Here is a 14,525-nt window from a genome sequence, read left to right on the forward strand (position 1 = left end):
TTGCAGGTGATGGTGTTCCCATGTGTTTGCTGCCCTTGCTAATGATACGAATCAATTCCAGAATTGTAACTCTGTTCTTTGCCTTCACTGCAGAGAGGACCCATGGAGGGCAGCGAAGATGATAAAGTGCTACATGCAGCAACACAATATTCCACAGCGAGAGGTAGTGGACACAACTGGCTTAAACCAGTCTCACCTGTCGCAACATCTGAATAAGGGGACGCCAATGAAAAACCAGAAACGTGCTGCCCTCTACACCTGGTATGTCCGGAAACAGAGGGAGATTGTCCAGCGTAAGTTTCATTCCTGCTAACACCTTGCCTGATGCTCAAGGCACTGTCCATGAATTTTGCACTAACACAATTCAGAACTCTTGATAATTTACTTTCAGAAGTAATTTACTTCAGTTTTCATCACTCTGAAAATTATTGAGATCCGTGGGGATTTATTTTTGCCTAACTTTCTTTTTTAAAATGAGAAATCTTATCCCTTGCAATGTTGTGCATTAGTGACTGAAGTGAGAGGTAATGACCTTCTCCTAGGCGTCTATTAACACTGCTCCCAAACTCTCTGTCAAGGAGAGAGCAACTCTCTGACTTTCTTTACCTCCCTTTGAAAGACAGGTTTCTAGGTGTCCAGATCACCAACAACCCGTCCTGGTCCCTCCACACCGACGCTATAGTTAAGAAAGCCCATCAACACTCCTTCTTTCTCAGGGGGCAAAGGAAATTTGACATATCCGCAACAACTCTCACCAGCTTTTACAGGTGCACCATAGAAAGCATCCCTTCTGATTGTATCACAGCTTGGTATGGCTCCTGCTCTGTCCAAGAAACTATAAAGGGTTGTGAATATAGCCCAGTACATCACTCAAATCCATCCATTGGCTCCGTCTACACTTCCCGCTGCCTCGGGAAAGCAGCCAGCATAACCAAGGACCCCTCGCACCCGGACATACTCTCTTCTACCTTCTTCCATTGGGAAAAAGATATCTAAGTCTGAGAACGCGTATCAGCTGACTCAGAACAGCTTCTTCCCTGCTGCCATCAGACTTTTGAATAAACCTACCATATATTAAGCTGATCTTTCTTCACATACTAGCTCTGACCATAACAATATATTCAGCACCCTCTCCTTTCCTTCTCCCCTATGTACTCTATGTACGGTATATTTTGCTTGTATAGCGCACAAGGAACAATATAGTCATAGTAATACAGTTGTAGTATGTTATATGTACCCTGTTCCTGATACTTAGGCTGTACTTCAGTCATCATTAGCGAGCCCCCCCACAACCCCCATCACTGTTACCATGGCAATGTTATCCCATGGCCAAATTCCAGGGACACCCCAAGTGACAGGCAGATTTCGAATGTTATTCAGAATAGTTGGACACAGACACACTCCTGATTCTCATCATTGGGTAGAGCATTTGACCCGCACACATTGACCAGTCACAACTGGCCACCTGGTCAAAGGGAATCCCAAAGGTATTCTATTTCTTTGGGCAGGAAGAGATTGAGTGTTTTTCCATACTCCACAAAGCTAGCCTGGGACACCCCATTTCCAGACATCAAGCCAACCCCCCCGCGCCCCCCCCCCACCCCCCCCCCCCCCCACCCACCCCCCCCCCCCCCCCCCCCCCCCCACCCTCCGCAACTCCACAACTGAATAGGTCCACAATGGGAGCGGTTGGTGGGGGAAGGGGTAATCCGCCTCATTATAAGATGTGGCTATAGAGAACAGGGGATGACTAAAATTGCATGCTCAGTAAGCTGATTAAGGTACCTCACAGCAGCACTGTTTAAAAGTGAGTGCAGATCCCTCCAAGATGGCAACATGGAGGCACAGTGGTTAGCACTGCTGCCTCACAGCGCCAGGGGCCCAGGTTCAATTCCAGCCTCGGATCACTGTCTGTGTGGAGTTTGCACATTCTCCCCGTGTCGGCGTGGGTTTCCTCCGGGTGCTCCGATTTCCTCCCACAGTCCAAAGATGTGCGGGTTAGGTTGATTGGTCATGCTAAATTGGTCAGGGGAACTAGCTAGGGTAAATGCATGGGGTTGTGGGGATAGGGCCTGGGTGGGATTGTGGTTGGTGCAGACTCGATGGGCCAAATGGCCTCCATCTGCACTGTAGGATTCTGTGATGTTAAGCCCCCTGCGTTTGGGATTTTTGCTCCTTATCGGGTGTCCTACATCTGTCACACGTTCCGGCCATGATGGATTCCATTCCTGAGAGATGCTGATGGGTTTTGTCAATTCTCAATCTGGTTATAACAATGCAAGGGATTGAAGCTAATGCATCCCAATCAGTAAAATGCAAATTAATCTCTCACTATAGTTTGTCAAGGTTCCCAACGGCGATGAAATATAATCTAAGGTACCCCAGAATCCACTCCTTACTCGTCAGCCTTGTTTAGATTGGGACTGACTTCATTAGAGGAAAATTAAACCTGCCAGAAATGAGTTATAGCTACAGCAACATCCACAGAGTTGCACCTGTGGGGCCTGGAGCCAGACCTATAGCAACAGAGAATGATTGAGAGCAGACTTCCTCGTGTAAACAGGACTCTGAGATCGTGGCACATTGCAGAAATATTCTGAGTTTAATACTTAAGCAGAAATGATTGCTTTAATGAAACTGCATTTGCAGTAAAATTGATTGAATGTAACTTGACTGTAATGATCTCGAATACAATAAACCTCCACTTCTCGTGAGCTCATGTACAATGAAGATCTAACAGAGAAGAGAATAATGTGTTCCATTTCATTTACTGCGCATGTTCATGGATAGTAGCTGGTCCACAACTGGGGAAAATCAATAATAGAAATACAACAGTAAAGATCAAATAGTTTATTGTCGGAAAGCTGACATATAGTATTGAATTTGTTCTCAGGTTCCCGTTACATGGTGTGTGTGTGTGTGTGTGAATGAGTATTTGTCCACATCCTCTATCTCCTCTAGATATTCAGAAAGATTTTAGCCTTTAGCTAGTTGCAACTGTCCGCTCTGTGTCAAAGCTCAGATTCAGATCTTGAGTAGGATCGATTTGACATACCATAGAATATACAGCAACAGAAACACGCCATCGGCCCAATTAGTCCGTACTGGTGTTAATGCTCAACACCAAACCTTTCCCCACTCTTTTCCTTCTCACTGTATCAACATATCCATCTATCTCGCTTTCTCTGAGACCCACCCATGCTATTTCCTCAACTACTCCGTATTGTCGCAATTCCCACATTATAACCACTCTCCGGGTGAAGAAACATCTCATCTTCTTATCGGATTTATTAATCCAATTAAAATACATCTTGTATTTGTGACCCCTTCGTTTTGGACTCGCCTAGAAAGGAAACATCTCTCTGCCTGCCTTATCGACCTCTTCATCGTTTGAAAGACCTCTCTTGGTACACCCCTCAGAGAGAAGAGCCCCAGGGTTCAGTCTTGATAAATGGGTGGGATTTTCCTTCGGAGAGGTGGTGCAGACTCGATGGGCTGGACAGCTTCTTTCTGCACTCTAGGGATTCACTGCTTCTTTGGTGCAATGTACGCTGAATTCTAAAAAAATATAAGTATCGTACATTTAGCTAAATAATTCACCTATAGTGAAATGTGCTTATTTATATTAAAAAAACGGTTCTGGGCATGGATTAATAATGCACTGTTTATTCCCACGGAATCTTGCTCTACATATCAATACCTCCACTTGATGTTAATAATGCACAGTTTAACCCCAAGGAAGTTTGCTCTGCATATCAATACCTTCACTTGATGATTGCCTCTACTTACTGAAATCCTTTAAGTATACCCTTGAAATGGATCAGCTGTCCTGGAGCCATCATGCCCCTTCGCTTGATACATGGAATTAATTTACAGACAGGTTCGTATTTGGGAGCAGGGAATGTAACTCCCATTCACTGTCCGAATGAACCCAAACTAGGACGTTTCAGTCCCGTTGTTGGCCCCTCCTCTCGTGTCCAGTGCACAATCCCTGCTCTGAGAAATACAGGGACCAACATAAACTACAGTGAAGCACAGCGCGCTTCTGACAAACAACCATATTAATCACCAATGTAAACACGGAAAACGCTGGGTAAACTCAACAGGTCTGGCAGCATCTGTGGAGAGAGAAACAGAGTTAACTTTCTGAGTCTGTGTGATTCTTTTTTAGAGTTAAAGAGAAGGAGAGATGCTGATGAGTTTCATTAATTCTCAGTCAGGTTATAACAATCCAAGAGACTGAAATTAAGTTTTAAGTTTATTTATTATTGTCATAAGTAGGCTAATATTAGCACTGTAATGAAGTTACTGTGAAAATCCCCTAGTCGCCACACTCCGGTGCCTGTTCGGGTACACTGAGGGAGAATTTAGCATGGCCACTGCCCCTAACCAGCACACCTTTCAGACTGTGGGAGGAAACCGGAGCATCTGGTGACACAGGGAGAACGTGCAAACTCTGCACAGACAGTGACCCAAACTGGGAATTGAACCCGGGTCCCTGGCATTGTGAGGCAACAGTGCTAACCACTGTGCCACCACGCCACCCCAAAGCTAATGTATCGCGTTAACTCTGCTTCTCTCTCCACAGATGCCACCAGACCTGCTGAATTTCTCCAGTGCTTTCTGTTTTTATTTCAGGTTTCCAGCATCCGCAGTATTTTGGTTTATTACTCACTGATATGTTTTTCAGAGTGGATTATGCTGAAAAATCCTACCGGATTAATCTTACCAGCATTGTTGGCATCCCATTCCATTTCTCATGCAAGTTCGTGGATGGTGGCTGGTCCACAGTTAGTGGACACCGATAATAAAAATACAAGATCAAATATGTATTGTCTGAAAGCTGACATTTTAGTATTTAATTTGTTCTCAGGTAACCATTACACTCCTGTGTGTGTGTGTGGGCGGGGGGGTTGTGTGGATGTGTGTGCGTGTATTTGTGTGTGGGGGAGTATGTGTGTGGGGGTGTGTGTGTGTGTTTGGGGGTGAATGGGGTGTGTGTGGGGGGGGGGGGGGGGCGGGTGGGAGTGTGTCCACATTCTCTCTCCTCTAGATTTTCAGAAAGATATTAGCCTTTAGCGAGTCGCAGCTATCTTTCTGTCGTATGTTCAAGCTCATTTTCGGGTTTTGGGCAAGATCAATTTTGGTGTCTCTTGACGCAACTTACAACCCAGATTTACATGACTGATTTATGACCGGTATCTTCAGCTGTTGATGATTCATAGTGTAATTCGCACGAGGAACTCCCAGAACTGAAACCTGGGCTAGATCTTCATCACAAGAGAGGGAAAAGTGGGGGCGGGGGTGTTGAATTCAAGGGTTCCCTTGAAACAGTCAGGTACATCTGTATGGTACCTGGCAGCCTTAACATCTGGAGACTCTATGGAGAGATAAACTCAATATTGCTCACTCCATATAGTACAAATACTCGATAAAATGGACACCAGACTCTCGCAGGCGTAAAGCGCTTAAAGCAGGTGGAATTGGCCTGTGCTTGACAGCACCAAATGGGGATATAGAAAATCAACGTCCCCGTTACACCAGGTCCGCCTTCCTTACTCATTGACGTCTAACATGCTGCTATTCCTTTACAAGTCAGTTCCATGCCTCTGATACAGACCAATTGCACCTACAGAACATCGTCTGTTAAAACATAGCCACAGTGTAAAATACTATTCAATGGCTCTCAAAGGGCGGCACAGTGGTTAGCACTGCTGCCTCACAGCGCCAGGGACCCAGGTTTGATTCCGACCTCGGGTGACTGTATGTGTGGAATTTGCACATTTTCCCTGTGTTTGCGTGGGTTTCCTCCGGGTGCTCCGGTTTCCTCCCATGGTGCAAAGATGTGTGAGTTAGGTTGATTGGCCATGCTAAATTGCCCCTTAGTGTCAGGGGGATTAGTAGGTTAAATGGTTGGGGTTACAGGGATGGGGCCTGGGTGGGATCGTAGTCGGTGCAGACGCAATGGGCCGAATGGCCTCCTTCTGCACTAGGGATTCTACGATTCTATAACTTGTGGCCGTTTACTTTTAAACCATCTGTGCATGGACGAATCACAGTGTGGCATTGCATGGTGCTATATTCTGCAGTACTCACATTCATTTCCATGAAAACTGCACTGTATGCAGCAAGTTCTTCATCCTGATAAATCTCTCAGAAGAATAAACCGGAATAACAGTGTTGGAGGGAAAGGTGGAGGCAGTTACAAATTGTATTTCTGTCACAGAATGAGTTCTCTGAAGTTGGCAGACTGGACAATACAAGTAGAAATCAGATCTAACCTGACTGCAGGTTGTGTTTTATGACTGGATTATTATTGTATTTCGGGCAACATGAAAACTCCTGAAAGCAAAAGCAGGATGGTCACAATATGCTGCCTATTAATGTTCTTGTTTTTTTAGCCTTTGATCATGCAACTTCCTTTCTTTTTTAAATTAGCCACAATTGTCTCCTCTTTCTCGTTTCAGAGTTCAGCCAACCGACACAGAAAATGGGGCAACATGTGGTGGAAAATAGGCAGCAGCTGTTTCTCTTTGGAGAGTTCAACAATTCAGCCCAGGGAGTTCCTGGGGATGAACCCGTTGAAGAACCAGCCAACAAGAAGATGAGGAGAAACAGATTCAAGTGGGGGCCTGCGTCGCAGCAAATTCTATTCCAGGCTTATGAGAGACAGAAGAACCCAAGCAAGGAAGAGCGAGAAGCATTGGTGGAAGAGTGCAACAGGTAGGTCGAGCAAGAATGGGTAACTGTGTTGAGTGTGGGACGGAATAATGCAGACTTGAAAGTTCCCAGGTTTGGAAACTAGTCTGAGTGGCATGGTGGCACAGTGGTTAGCACTGCTGCCTCACAGTGCCAGGGACCCGGGTTTGATTCCCAGCTTGGGTCACTGTCTGTGCGGAGTCTGCATGATCTCCCCGTGTCTATGTGGGTTTCCTCTGGGTGCCCCAGTTTCCTCCCACATTCTGAAAGACGTGCTGGTTAGGTGCATTGGCCATGCTAAATTCTCCCTCAGTGTACCCGAACAGGCGCCGGAGTGTGGCGACTAGAGGATTTTCACAGTAACTTCATTGCGGTGTCAATGTAAGCCTACTTGTGACACTAACAAAAATAAATTTAATGTTTCAGCCCAGCTGGTGGTAGAGATGCTACAATTGGCCTTAACTTGATCTTAACACTGCTGAACTAATGCGGCTAATAAGACTGGGGTTCACTTCCTGGCCTTCTGGCTGTGATCAAGCATCAGATTGAGCCAAAGGTCTGGTGTAATGGTGTTTCTTGACAGCTTGGAACTTGTATGTCTCTCTTGTGGGGACCATACATCAGATTCAGTTTGAATTGGAATTGGTTTGTGGAGCAAGCAAGGAGATGGATGAAGGGTTCGCCCAGTCCACTCTGCACGTTAGCTTTGTAACTTTAAGAAGTAATTTTTTTAAAAAAAGGCAGGTGGGCTCAGCCTTCCCATCTGACATTGCCATGACGATAGTCACAAGCTTAATTCAAATATACGGAATGGCAATTGGGACGAGCTGCAAAAGGCTGCCCGTTCGTGCGTAACTGAACCCAAGTGTGAGCTAGTCCCACTGGAAGAGATGAAGAGAGAGGTTTAGCGATCACATAGAAGCAAAAGAACGGGAGCAAACCACATAGTCCGTTGGGTGGCACAGTGGTTAGCATTGCTGCCTCACAGCGCCAGGGACCCGGGTCCGATTCCCGGCTTGGGTCACTGTCTGTGTGGAGTCATAGAAATCATAGAAACCCTACAGTGCAGAAGGAGGCCATTCGGCCCATCGAGTCTGCACCGACCACAATCCCACCCAGGCCCTACCCCCACATATTTACCCGCTAATCCACGCATCTCAGGGGCAATTTTAACCTGGCCAATCAACCTAACCCGCACATCTTTGGACTGTGGGAGGAAACCGGAGCACCCGGAGGAAACCCACGCAAACACGAGGAGAATGTGCAAACTCCACACAGACAGTGACCCGAGCCAGGAATCGAACCCGGGACCCTGGAGCTGTGAAGCAGCAGTGCTAACCACTGTGCTACCGTGCCGCACGTTCTCTCTGTATCTGCGTGAGTTTCCTCCGGGTGCTCTGGTTTCCTCCCACAGTCCGAAAGACGTGTGGGTTAGGTGCATTGGCCATGCTACATTCTCTCTGTGTACCCGAACAGGCACTGGAGTGTGGCGACTAGGGGATTTTCACAGTAACTTCATTGCAGTGTTAATGTAAGCCTACTTGTGACACTAATAAATAAAATTTACTTATTTTTTAGTCACAGTAATTCTGCCTCTAATCCCAGCCCACCCTTTCTTCTTACTCTTTAATATTTTTGCTTCGTAACAACATTTTGATCTTCCTTTTAATTGAGTCTGCATCAATTGGCTTCCAGGACAGCGCATTTACTTTCTCACAATCCCCTCTGTCAACTTTATTCCCCTGCGATTCTCTTCGCATCAGCTTGGACTACACTTTAATGATGCCTCCTTATTGTAGATTGCAGGTCTGACAGCATCAACTCTGATGAAGGGTCATCCAGACTCGAAACGTTGGCTCTCTTCTCTCTCCACAGATGCTGTCAGTCCTGCTGAGATTTTCCAGCATTTTCTGTGTTTATTTCATTTCTCTACCAAAATGCAGTAAGTGAGATAGTTACACCAGCGTTTCCCAAACACGGGCAGCGCGGTGGCACAGTGGTTAGCACTGCTGCCTCACAGCGCCAGGGACCTGGGTTCAATTCCCCACTTGGATCACTGTCTGTGTGGAGTTTGCACGTGTCTGTGTGGGTTTCCTCCCACACTCCAGAGATGTGTAGGTCAGGTGGATTGGCCATATTAAATTGTCCCTTAGTGTCAGGGGGACTGGTTAGGCTAAATCCATGGGGTTATGGGGATAGGACCTGGGTGGGTTTGTGGTTGGCGCAGGCCCGATGGGCCGAATGGCCTCCTTCTGCACTGTATGATTCTATGATTTTCTTACTGTGACCCTATTTCAATGCTTGGACAAAGGTGCAATGAGAGCAGGAAGGGGTCGGGGAGAGTTACTGAGCGGGGTTGGTGGGGGGTGGGGAACTACCGAAGGCAGCCTGATGGTTTTGTTCACAGCTGTTCTGGAGGTTCTGGATGGGGCCTTGGAACTGCGCGAGCACGTAATGGCAACTAGTCACCGATCCCAGGAGCATCTGCCAGAGTCTCCTCCGCTCGACAGTTGCCATTGCTGTCTCCACCACTCAGAGTTTGGGAAAAAATGAGTTACGCAATATGAATTGATTCATTGCCTAGCAAAAAGCAGTGAGTGGAGGATAGTCATGTACTGTAATGCAAACTGATTTCATCTCCAGCAAATAGCAGTGGATTAAAGATAATTACATAATGTAACTTGGAATAGAATCATAGAACCCCACCAGTGCAGAAGGAGGCCATTCAGCCCATCGAGTCTGCACTGGTAACAATCCCACCAAGACCCTATCCCCATAACCCTACATATTTACCCTGCTAATCCCCCTGACACTAAGGCCGGAATTTTACTGGCCCACCCGCCACGGGAATCGGAGCGGGCGAGGGACGGACCATGGAAAGGTCCATTGACTGTGGGCAGGATTTTATAGTTTCGGGACAAGCGAGGCCATAAAATCCCACCTCAAGGGTGAACTTATCATGACCAATCAGCCTAACCCGCACCTCTTTGGAGCATGGGAGGAAACCGGAGCACCCGGAGAAAACTTGCACAGGGAGAACATGCACACAGACGGTGACCCGAGGCCGGAATTGAACCCGGGTCTCAGGCGCTGTGAGGCAGTGGTGCCAACCATTGTGCCATCGTGCTGCCCAATTCACTTGTTTGCAAAATGCAGTGAGTGGAGGGTTATTGCACCATACAGATTTGGTGTGTAAATCGATCCTAATCACTTGGAGCATTGCAGGCTTGATTTTCCTGGCAAAACTATCCAATCATCTCCGTCTGATCTGGATTCATGTAATCAATGACATTCCTTTGGCAAATGGAGTTTAACCCTGACAAATGGTAGGACAAATTTAAATGTGGATTACAGGGTCAAAGGTAGGGTTCTGAAGAATGTGGAGGAACAGAGAGATCTTGGGGTTCATATCCATAGATCTCTGAAGGTTGCCACTCAAGTGGATAGAGCCGTGAAGAAGGCCTATAGTGTGTTGGCGTTCATTAACAGGGGGTTTGAGTTTAAGAGCCGTGGGGTTATGCTGCAACTGTACAGGACCTTGGTGAGACCACATTTGGAATATTGTGTGCAGTTCTGGTCACCTCACTACAAGAAGGATGTGGGGACACTGGAAAGAGTGCAAAGGAGATTTACCAGGATGCTGCCTGGTTTGGAGGGTAGGTCTTATGAGGAAAGGTTGAATGAACTTGGGCTTTTCTCTTTGGAGCGGAGGAGGTTGAGAGGAGACTTGATAGAGGTTTATAAGATGATGAGGGGGATAGATAGAGTGAACGTTCAAAGACTATTTCCTCGGGTGAATGGAGCGGTAACTAGGGGCCATAGCTATAGGGTTCATGGTGGGAGATATAGGAAGGAAGTCCGAGGTAGGTTCTTTATGCAGAGAGTGGTTGGGGTGTGGAATGGACTGCCTGCAGTGATAGTGGAGTCAGAAACTTTAGGAACATTTAAGAAGCTATTGGATAGGCACATGGAGTACTTCGGGATGATAGGGAGGAAATAGCTTGATCTGGGTTTCAGACAAAGCTCGGCACAACATCATGGGCCGAAGGGCCTGTTCTGTGCTGTACTGTTCTATGTTCTATTCCAACATTAGTATTGGTGCTTAGGCTGGTACCTGTGTGGACCTGACTATGATCCCTTTGGTCGCACAGCTTTTTACTTCCTTCCCTGTGTGGAATTTGAGGGCTGAACAAGCATTGAAGTGTGACAGCAATGCGTCCTCATTTTGCACGGATCATTAGAATTATTTCATAAACAGTGGTTGCATTGGTAAATCACACCTTTGTTTTGCTCAGCAAATCTCACATGCATTCAACAGCGGCAGAGTATTTTCTGTTCATATTTCCTAACTGGTTATACTGCAATCCTGTTCAGCTTCAATTTTTTCCAAACATGTGTAACATCTTGCCTCCAGCATGAAGCCTTCAAATTATTCCTCAGTCATTGCCAACAGAAGGAAGGGAATATCTTATTGTCCAAGAATGTGTAGATTAGGGGGATTAGCAGGGTCGATGCGTGGGGATACAGGGTTAGGGTCTCGGTGGGATGTTCTGTTGGAGAGTCAGTGCGGGCTCGATGGGCCGAATGGTCTGCGTCTCCACCGTAGGGATTCTATGACTCTATTCTATGATTCAAAACAAGGCCTGCCAGTGAAGTCTGATCTTTCTAACACAAGTGAAGCTGATCACACGAACCCAGCAATTTTATCCTGATAAGCTACTGGTTTGAGTAAGAGCAAAAGGCTGTGAAACTGCATTGTTGGGGAAGGGGAGGAAGAGGCAGAACAAGGACAAATTTAGTGACAAGCTACTTAGTCTCTGAATAGCTGCTTCCAGTATCGGATGGGTTGAAGGAATGGAATTTGATTCATTTGCATTTATTCACTTCTATCTTCCCCTCAGGACGGCAGTGGGCGATACATAAGCTTTAGCAATCTATTTTTCTTTGATCTGTGTTGTATCAGTTGAACTGAGTTGGCAGTTGAACATTCAAATTAGCATCACCGTCCTTGGCTTAAGGCAGGGGAATGCAGTTTAACCCGTAGGAATGAGTCGACCATTCAGATCTTGTGCCCACTCTGGCGGCACGGTGGCACAGTGGTTAGCACTGCTGCCTCACAGCGGCAGGGACCCGGGTTTGATTCCCAGCTTGGGGTCACTGTCTGTGCGGAGTTTGCACATTCTCCCCGTGTCTGCTTGGGTTTCCTCCGGGCGCTCCCACAGTCCGAAAGATGTGCTGGTTAGATGCATTGGCCATGCTAAATTCTCCCTCAGTGCACCCGAACAGGCGCTGGAGTGTGGCGACTCGGGGATTTTCACAGTGACTTCATTGAAGTGTTAATGTAAGCCTACTTGTGACATGAATAAATAAACTTAAATTTAAAAAAAAAACAGATTCAGGGTTTCCCAAACTGGGTTTCGTGTGGCAAACAGTCGGGTCAAATGAGCCCCTCAACCACCCAGCTGCTGGACCTGTTACTTGGCTAGGCCCAGGAGGTTAATGAGGAGGTCCTCTGCTTATCCCTCTCAGCATCGGGTGACTAAACAAGAGGAGTGTGAGGCTGAAGTGCCTAAGATGGAAACTTATTAAATTGAAATAACATTTTGGTGGGAGCTGATGCCCACCAGCCCCTGTGGTGCCCACTGGCTGTGAAAAGTCACGAGCATATCAGTGGTCACCCTGTGCTCTGTCCAAGGACGCTGTGAGCAATTTTGGGCTTTGTTTCTAAGGAAGGATGTGCTGGCCTTGGAGAGGGTCCAAAAGTGATTCACGAGAATAATCCCAGGAATGAAAAGCTTGATGGAGGAGCATTTGAGGACTCTGGGTCTGTATTCGATGGAGTTTGGAAGGATGGGGTGGGGGGTGGGGTGGTAGTTCTCATTGAAACTTACAGAATATTGAAAGGCCTGGATAGCGTAGATGTGGGGAAGATGTTTCCATTCGGAGGAGAGACTAGGATCCGAGGGCACAGCCTCAGAGTAAAGAGACGACCTTTACTGAGATGAGGAAGAATTTCTTTAGCCAGAGGGTGGTGAATCTGTGGAATGCATTGCCACAGAAGGCTGTAGAGGCCAGGTCATTGAGTGTATTTAAGACAGAGATCGATGAGTTCTCGATTGGTAAAGGGATCAAAGGTTATGGGGAAAAGACGGGAGAATGGGTTTGTGAAACTTATGAGCCATGAATGGTGGAGCAGACTCGATGGGCCGAATGGCCTAATTCTGCTCCTATATCTTATGGTCTTAATCTTTCGTGCAATCAATTTGTGCAAGATTTCTTTGTCAACCCTGGGGAGAATGAGGCTGGAGAGCTGTTGAGAGCCCCATATTGCCACCTCTGGGGAAGGCATGCCACATTATGGGCCTATCGGACAATTAACAGGCTGTGGATGGGCCTTCCCGAGGATCAAAGGCCCCGGGAGGAGGTGAGGGGGGTGGGGAGCAACCCAACAAGAGATGCCGGCCAATCCGAGGTCTGTGTGATAAAACTGGAGGCCTGGGATTATAGAGTAAACCCAGACTGGAGGTAAGTGACGGCCGGGGGGGATGGGGGGACATCGCCGATGGAATCTCGGAGGGGCTGAGGGTGTCAGGGGGTCCAGCAGCAAGGGCATGGGGTCCACTTTCAGCTGACCTCCCCGCTTCCCGATACCAGGCTCCTCAATCAGGCACTAAGTAACTTTGAACAAGGGAACATCTCCCCCTCTTGACCCTGCACATGTTTGCTTGTGTGGTCCCATGTGGCAACAGGTTGGTCTGCTGCTGGTTTAATACCAGCAGCCATGGACTCAGGCCCCTAATTGGGCATTAATTGTCCACTGAAGGACCTCAATGGAAGGCTGCCTATGGGCCTTCCTGCCACGGACTTGGAGTGGGAGTGGGAAGTTGGCGGGATCCCATCTGGCACCACTCTGCCGATTGAATGGGCTTCCAAGCTCAGCAGGGAGGGAGGGCACTAAATTCCACCCCGTGTTTTTGAGTGAGGTTCACTCCCCCCCCCCCCCCCCCCCCCCTCCTCTTGATTCCCTTCATGCAGCTCCCTCTGCCTCTTCAGCTTACTTGCCTGCATTGGTTCACAACAGAACCTCAATTCCTTAAACCACTGGCACTGAACAGATTCAGACACTTGGTAATTTTTGCCCCGACTGAGCTATTTTGATGGCTTTACATGAAGCTGATGTTATATGATTTCCCGGTGCACTAAAGCGGATGGACATGATAAAAGACGCTGAGTGAATTGACGATTTCCTGAAAACTGCATTTGTAGTCACCTTGATTTCTGAGCCATCAGTCTATCAAATAGCACAGCAGGATGAGAATAACATGGAATGCTCGGTGAAAACCAGGTCAAGCATATTTCAAAGTGTATTTTGATAAGGCTGGAATTCCTTTCAGCAATTTTCTCTTAACCTTTTGTACGCTGTATCTCAATGCCCTGCAGTTTTCAATATTATTGTGATAAATGTTTCTGGGCTAAAGATTTACTTTGAGCCTAAGTATAAAATGGCGTTTTATAGAATCATAGAAGCCCAACAGCGCAGAAGAAGGCCCATCGAGTCTGCACCGACTCTCCGACAGAGCATCTTACCCAGGCCCTATCCCCGTAGCCCCAAATATTTTCAGGGTGGCACAGTGGTTAGCATAGCTGCCTCACAGCGCAAGGACCCGGGTTTGATTCCCGGCTTGGGTCACTGTCTGTGTGGAGTTTGCACATTCTCCCCGTGTCTGCGTGGGTTTCCTCCGGGTGCTCCGGTTTTCTTCCACTGTCCAAAGATGTGCAGGTTAGGTGCACTGGCCATGCTAAATTCTCCCTCAGTGTACCCGAAC

The 14,525-nt window shown here is 47.2% G+C and overlaps 1 protein-coding gene across 2 annotated transcripts in view; it reads left to right on the forward strand.

The window, feature by feature from the left end:
- The window catches only part of LOC144502721 (hepatocyte nuclear factor 1-alpha-like), a 204,780-nt gene that overhangs the window by 47,920 nt on the left and 142,335 nt on the right, over nucleotides 1-14,525 (forward strand). For both annotated transcript variants that reach the window (XM_078226962.1, XM_078226961.1), the window contains exons 2-3: nucleotides 94-293; nucleotides 6,468-6,723. In XM_078226962.1, coding sequence (XP_078083088.1) covers nucleotides 94-293; nucleotides 6,468-6,723 — 456 coding nt within the window. The remainder of the gene's footprint in view (nucleotides 1-93; nucleotides 294-6,467; nucleotides 6,724-14,525) is intronic.

The sequence above is a fragment of the Mustelus asterias genome, chromosome 13, assembly GCF_964213995.1.
Source record: "Mustelus asterias chromosome 13, sMusAst1.hap1.1, whole genome shotgun sequence".
Classification (NCBI taxonomy): domain Eukaryota; kingdom Metazoa; phylum Chordata; class Chondrichthyes; order Carcharhiniformes; family Triakidae; genus Mustelus; species Mustelus asterias.